Genomic DNA, 7,879 nt, shown 5'->3' with positions numbered 1-7,879 from the left:
TGCAAATTTTAGGCGGTAGGAGTCAATCAGTACCTTAGGTCAACAGCGAGTGGCAATAAACAGCCAAATAACGTCTATGTTAAATAGATGTAAATCTGTAGGCAAGTCATTATTATCCGATATATTTTGTAGACCCGGTATTCTGCGTTGCTTTTGCTCTTTGGTTAGTGTTCGTAGACAGTGATGGTGGAAGAGGTTGTGTATATGATAGAGACGTCTTTATTTGAATACATATGTTGTAACATACAGGCGTGCGGGCTCCGTGTGTCAGGGCCACACCTATCTCCCCTGAATCTTCTTTTCTCTCCCTTTATAGCAGGGTTCGACACTAACGCTAGTCCGTTAGTCCGAGACTAGTAAAAAATCAGAAGGACTAGTAGATTCCCATAGCAGTTAGTCCGGCGGGACTAGTTATATTTTCCCCGTCCCTCACCGTCCCAATTTCCCATCGATTTTACCGGCGGCAGCGTCTCTCATCCAAGATCCGCGTGCGTGCGTGTGCACGTACACGTGCGTGCGTGCATAGACACGTACACGTGTGTGTGTGTGTGTGTGTGTGCGTGCGTGTGCACGTACCCGTGCGTGCGTATGCACGTACATGTGCGTGTGTACGTGCGTGTGCACGTACACGTGCCTGCGTGCGTGTGCATGTACACGTGCGTGCGTACGAGGGCACGTACACGTGTGTGCGTGGGTGCGTGTGCACGTACACGTGCGCGCATGCGTGGGCACGCACACGTGTGTGCGGGCGTGTGCACGTACACGTGCGTGCGGGCGTGCGTGCGTGTGCACGTATACGCGTGCGTGGGTGCGTGTGCACGTACACGTGCGTGCGGGCGTGCGTGGGTGCGTGTGTGCGTGCGTGTGCACGTACATGTACGTGCAGATCAGCTTTCCTCCCAGATGTTTTTTTCACCTCTACTTTGCGACTCTGATTTACGGTTTTCTCCATTTACGGTTTTCCCTTCGTAACTAGACGCTATTGTTTAGCAGTGATACCGGACAGTGCACGCGCGCCATCTATCCAGCGATTAGTAAATGGTGAATCCCATTAGAAATGCACATGCAGATGCTATTGGAAAAAACGGCAGGCCCTACACCGATGACGTCAAGCTGTGCTAGCTTGACAAGGCCAAGGGTTTAGATGTCGGCAGCACTTACCTTACCGACAAGGCCTGCCAGAGGTTTATTACGGCGATAGCCGATACAAGGCGCCAGGAACAGTTTTGTAGCTATAAATGAGGCCAAATTCCTTGCTGTGATAAGTGACGGATCCACAGATTCCTCATCAAAGGAGGCCGAAATTTTATTTTCGAATTTAAAATTTTATTTAATTTAAGTTTTAATTTTATGATCCATATCAAAGTTACATGTATTTTATACAATTGCATGTCTTTGACAAAACCTTTCGGGGGGACAACACTTGCACCCTGGGAGATACCCCCTGGGTATACCCCCTGTACCCCCTAGCAGAAGAGGGGCTCCACCCTCCTACTCCACCTACCTCCTGGCAAATAACAATGCTCGTCCAGGGCTTGAATTAAGCGACGAGAAGGGCAAGGCAATTTTTTTAGGGCATGTGAGAAATCGCCTTGAATTTTCTCTAAAATGGAAGGGCACCGAGGCAATTTTAAAAGGCACCAAGGCAACTCTCAAAATTTGAGAAGGGCACGAAGGCACTTTTGTAAAATGAAGAAAAACTCATAACAAATTAGTACATCAACATTGTCTTGCTTTTAATGTACAAAACAATATGCCCCCATGTAACTGTAAGCTTACACCGTAACACCGACCCCTGTACCCCCCTCTGCTAATGGAGTACAGTAACAAAAAATTTTACAAACGAAACTAGGGCAGTAGATTAAAGGGTAAGGCAGGTGACTGCCGTCGGTCGGGTTGGATTTTCAGGGGCAGTACGGCGATTGATAGGGGCACCGACGGCAATTGCTGTCGGTGCCGTCGGTTAATTCGAGCCCTGTGCTCGTCGCTCTGCACCTAGTAAGAGTCCTTCGGCAGGACTAGTAGAATCTTGGAAGGACTAGTACATTTTTTCGTTTACTAGTCCTGTGGACTAATGAACTAAAATGGTTAGTGTCTAACCCTGGACGTGATTGTTAAATAAAGGTTTAAACACCATCGATAGACAAAATCTTTAGTGGCACACTAACTGTCATAAAGTCTATGTTTGCTGTATGAACCCAGGATGTACTAATGATGTAATGCCATGTGGTACTTTCTGACCCCCCCCCCCGCGAGTAGGCCTAGCCGATATGTATCATTTTATTTATTATTGTTTGATGTATTGTCGAGCTGTAAATCTACCATTTTCTTTGTAGCTGATGAGGTACCAGAACAGGCGTGGTGGCCGCATCGTGCTTCAAGACATCCAAAAGCCCATGAAGGACGAGTGGGGCAGTGGAGTGGAAGCCATGCAGACTGCACTGGATATCGAGAAGAATGTTAACGATGCTCTACTTAAGCTACACGCTCTAGCCGAGAAGCACTTTGATGCCCATCTCGATGACTTCATCGAAGGTAAGGCATAAACGTGTGGGACCGTGTTCCTGGTTATTATTCATGGATACTAGTGTGGCTGGCATATTAAACGGGTAGTTTTATACAAACACTTGCAGGGTTCTCCAAGCTTTTTCATTATAGCATGGCGGGCCTTTACGGTCCTAGTTTTAGCATTTTTTAGCTAATTTTAGCATGGCGGCTATGATATTTAGAGTGGCGGGTGCAGTTTAGGATGGCGGGGCTCGACGATAGCCTGGCGGGCCGCCAGGCTATAAGTGCCCTTGGAGAACCATGGCTTGGTTAGAGTCGTCATGATCGATATGGGAATGTTTTCACCATGCTGCAATACTGTATACGTTAACTAAAAAGTGCAGGAGGTATGAGGTTGAGTGTAGGACAGGTTTAGGCACGAAGCGTACAGCAGGAGGCTTCTGGATAGCCGCAGGCAATGTGCATCTACTCGCTTTTTCTGACCTTTCTATCCTCGACAAATCATTGCGGGTGACTACCAAGTGGTCCCATCCCAAAATACTGCAACATGCTGAAATGACAGATGTGTATTTATAGCATTGCGAGGCTGCTGTACAAGCAAATCACTAGACCCACTGCCGTTCCAAGGGTTTCTGTCAGCCATTCCCATCACTACATAACATACATACTATAACATCACTAATAACAACATGGTGGTCGTGTTAGAGTTGATACTACAGGGTTTCTTCTGAGAGAAAATTAGACAAAGGAGGTAATGGCCAGTTTGGGGAAAAAAACGCTCATGATGGATTCAAAGGCGTGTCGTAGGCACGCATGCGGACGCTGCAGGCAGACTAATATGCCAGAATAACTCTAAATATCAACACAGACGGACTCTAAATATGCAAGAAGCACGTGGTGATCTATTTATTTTTGGGTCGACACTATTTTGACAACGGCGGGCAAATACAGGAACATTTTCACAGCAGCGATGTTAAATTTGACAACGGCGGTGCGCCACTGTGCCTCTTATGTATAAGAAACCCTGTACTAACGACGAGCGTTTCCTTTTCCAGAGAAGTACCTGGAGGAACAAGTTGAATCCATCAAGAAGCTTGCTGATTTCGTCACTAAGCTGAAGAGAGCCGGCCCAGGACTGGGAGAGTACATGTTCGACAAGGAGGAGCTGCAGGAGGCGGCGACGCTATCAGGCCATTAAGCGAGACGGTTAGCTGAAAAAACGGTTTGCTACGATCCGCCGGATTGCGTCGTCTACGAAACTTACCCATATTATGGTATCATGAATGAGAGAAACCTGCTTTTACAGGTTTTTGAAACCGTGACGTGATAGCTCTATGTATGTATAACATCACCTCGGCAACTTGGCACCGTTACGATGTAATTCAATATGTGTGATCGACATAGTTTAGTGGAATTGTAGCATCATTGTAGGGTGCAGGATCACTTTTATTTTTAGAAGCTTATTCTTCTTGCTCAGTAATGGGCCCCTGTGCGAAACTCCATGGATAATGCATAGTGTGATTTCATATAGGGGCATGCACATAACCCGGTTGGACCACTGCTAGTCTGCTACCAAGATATAGGAATTAGGTTAGGTGGACATGTCAATTGTAATCTGTAACGTAGGTACGACGCACAATGGTTAACATAGTCTTTATCGGTAAATAATGCACAAACACCCACGTTCGTGAAAATACATTTGGTTGATAATTGACAGCTATAAAATTGCTTATCCATTAATAATCAAATATATAGTATATATTGCTAGGAATGACGATGAAGATCTGGTTTTATCTACTGTATATTCTATTCCTGGCAAAAATCATATTGATGGTACAGCTACAGAGCACTTAGTGTTATATTTTGTTTCCAATGTTCAATTTCATACAACATACATTTCTAGTCTATATATGGATTGGTTGGTGTAAACTGGAATGTCTGTTAATAAAAGGCTGTACACGTTTAAGTATGCCTTCCGAGTCTTAATCGATTGAGTGTTAATGTGTGTTTAAGTGTAATTTAATTGCGCAAGGTAGTGATACCGTTTAGTAAAGTGCTGCGTTATTAATGAATTTACGTTTTTATTCGAAACGTAACAGTTTTACGTGCAGTGCCATGCTCAGCTATCTAGTTTAAAAAAAATTAATATTCTAATCTAAATTGGGAGAAACGTTTGTGTTTTGCATCATGCAATACCAAAACTTTATCAATCCTATTCACAGGGTATGCAGAATATTAGAGGTTCACACTTTTGTATATGACAGCACGCAGACGTCAGGCAATAGGAGCTAATTTAAAACACGTTTCACTTCATGCAAAAGGTAAAAGGTGAATAGAGCAAGTACAGTGAAAACTACGTTACAACTAGTTATTATATAATTATACAGTCTGCTGACGACAAGTTCAATCCAAAATTCTCAAACACTTACAGAACCAGTAGGTGCAGAGATATGCAACGGCGATGCTCGTATGATGCAATATTCCAAAATTCGCCCTCAAGGTACGTATAGCAAAGATTGACCTTTCTTGTTTGATGAATACCTGGGAACTGAATTGTTCTTATCGGTTAACCTGCAAACCTGTTTTATGTCGGTTACACCTGTGCACAGAACCTTGCATCTGCTGCTGTACCTGTATACAATTAGGTTAATTTTTGACAGGCTCGTTTTGCGACCAAGGCAGGAGAGGAAATAATCTAGAAATCGACCGATTGTAAAGAATTTGCGGGAGTTAGCATGTCGAATAGGACAGTTGCAACCCTTTGGCACAATAATCGGACTCACTGCATCACGCCTAGCTATTTGCTATGGTTTAGTCTGGAATTTATTTTGCTATGTTTTTTTTTTTGAAGATCGGACTGTAAAAGCCCTCGCATAAGTTGCGTCAAGGATGTTCATCGATCTTCAAAATGGATTCTTTTTCAAAGCTAGATGGATATTATCTTCCTCATTTTTCTAACGCAAACATTATTTTAACATAAAATATATGCCCTATTCGCAATTTTAGAACAGGCGACTCTGAAAAAAGTCGCATGTTTTTATCATATTCGGGTAATCATTGTCAAGAATACTTCGAACGTGAGTGAGCATGTGTAGCCACCACGTTTCTCTTAGGAGAGCTTACGCCGGTTTTATGCTCTACGCAGCGAAAAGACAATGACGGTTAGGGTATCAGGTTATTTTTTGGGATAGGTTTAGATCTATATATCATCAAGAGCTAATAATAGGTATTATTAGCTCTTGATATCATGTATCCTCTAAATTTGTAAATCCAGGCGGGTTAGCGACTTGCTTTTAGTCAAGGCTACATGTAGGAAACCGGTTTTCCTGCGTTAGAGCGATGGCAGTGATCATACGCCCACTTGAATTAAAACAGCATGAGACGTGTTGCATGTGCATACTGTAGCTTAGATGCGTTAAAAAATTTAACACGCGGCAGCTGTTCAAATTTGCCGTCGAATCATATGCTGCAAACGCTCTTGCGCAGAGATGATGTGTATATATATTTATATATATAGGCCTATATATATATATATAAATCAGGAGTAGAGGTCTATTCAGACCCTAAAGACCCTAGAGACCCTAAATCAGGGTCTATTATCTACTCCTGATATAAATATATTACTCACATTGCATTCTACCCGATTATATATTTATATATATATATATACACGCGCGCGCGCACGCACACATACACACAAACACCTGGCCCATTGCAACTCGGCGCTGAAAATAAAAATACCGCGTTATGCACACCAAAGGACGCACAGAAACATTCAGTTTATGTACAGGTTGGTGGTGGTTAGAAGTCGTAAAGGTCAGCTAAACCTGAGTGCGGAGGCCTCATCTAGCTGCTACCGAGGTAGCGCTAGTTAGATTACTTCATGATTACGCTGTGGCGACGATACGACGTCTTCTATCTTCTGCTGAAACGCAAAGCTGAAATACCAACATGTGAACCGTAATTAGACGTGTAATTAGACCGTAATTAAACACACGATGTGCAAGTGACGCATGCATGCAAATGAACCTTGGAGCGTTAGACAATAAAACAAACATTAACTGATTATGAACCCGCTAAAGGAGCATACGAATTTATTCAATGTATAGGATGTACAGGATATGGGTGTGTGTGTATAGGTACTGTATCAACTTTATTGTGATAGAGATCCTGCGTGCGTGGCATAAACTGAAAACGAAGCGAGCGAGAAACGCGTCCTGCAAATGCCTCAAGATATATTATACATTTGCACAACACGTACGATCGCATGATTTTCCAACGAAACCAATGATCGACTTTCTTCGTTCTAAGTAAGAAGCGCGTACATGTATCCTCATGCGTTGGTTCCCTTACACGCACGCACGCATGCATACACGCACCTACGTATACGCAGGCACACCCCTCACAAAACAAATACTTACCAGAGGAATTATCACAACCTGTTTTACCATAATTCTTTAAGGCGTAAGATATGTTTTCTTTATGGCGTAAGATATGTTTACAAACGCGCACAAATTAGGAAAATTAACTGTTTTTAATGGCCTTTGTACGTTATCACACCCAAGGCCATATACGTTCTCCTACATTCTCCTTATCTATATACCTCTACAACCGTCGCACTGCCGCTACATTCTTCCCTCTAATACGTTCCAACTTTTTCCTCTCTCCTACCTCCTCCAGCTTTTCTTTCCTCCATCGTCTCTCAATACAGTCTGAACATTTATCAGGGAAGCTTATAGTTAGTAATTCCACGCAGATACAGATTTAATCTTCCAATAGATTTAATTCCAGATTTAATTCCAGATTTAATATGCCAATTTTTACGTATACATATTCATTTACCCATGCAGTCACACCTTGCGCAGTGTTTATAAGTAAATCTTAAATGCATATATGCACGTGTCGTATATTTTTACTATGTACCGCGGTACCAATAATTTCACGCTTTTTTGTGGACAAATGTGAGTAACTTATATCAGATTATAAGTGGACTCCCTGGGCTAAAAGTGTCTCGGGTGTGTATACCAACTATATATTTATGTACAGACAATTTTATGGCCTGTGCGAAGAGGTATTGTTTTTGATTTTGATGTTTGATGTCTTAAAAACTACCACTAAAATTCATGCGCAGACAAACTTTTTAGCCAATAACATTAACCCTACGTAGGCCGACGTGTTTTCACAGTCTGCATACAAAGTGTAGGATAGAGCAAATGTTAGCGTGAGAGAACCCCTCATACGGAATTGGTATATACATCCTCTCCCAAAGAACAACTGTGTTCGTCACCATAATAAAGAAAGCGTTAGTTTTAGTTCGTATATGACATATCAACTCAAAATGTTGAAAGTCAGAAGTCGACCTGAACTTATA

At 42.6% G+C, this 7,879-nt stretch overlaps 1 protein-coding gene across 1 annotated transcript in view; it reads left to right on the top strand.

Moving 5' to 3' along the window:
- The window catches only part of LOC106806352 (soma ferritin-like), a 7,036-nt gene extending 2,562 nt beyond the window's left edge, over positions 1-4,474 (top strand). Inside the window, exons 2-3 of the mRNA XM_014808259.1 lie at positions 2,337-2,535; positions 3,564-4,474. Coding sequence (XP_014663745.1) covers positions 2,337-2,535; positions 3,564-3,706 — 342 coding nt within the window. The 3' untranslated portion in view covers positions 3,707-4,474. The remainder of the gene's footprint in view (positions 1-2,336; positions 2,536-3,563) is intronic.
- The last annotated feature ends 3,405 nt before the right edge of the window (positions 4,475-7,879 follow it).

The sequence above is a fragment of the Priapulus caudatus genome, unplaced genomic scaffold (genome assembly GCF_000485595.1).
Source record: "Priapulus caudatus unplaced genomic scaffold, Priapulus_caudatus-5.0.1 Scaffold155, whole genome shotgun sequence".
NCBI classification, from domain to species: domain Eukaryota; kingdom Metazoa; phylum Priapulida; class Priapulimorpha; order Priapulimorphida; family Priapulidae; genus Priapulus; species Priapulus caudatus.
Note: the sequence above shows the minus strand (reverse complement) of the source record. Positions and strands in the feature narration are given on the sequence as shown.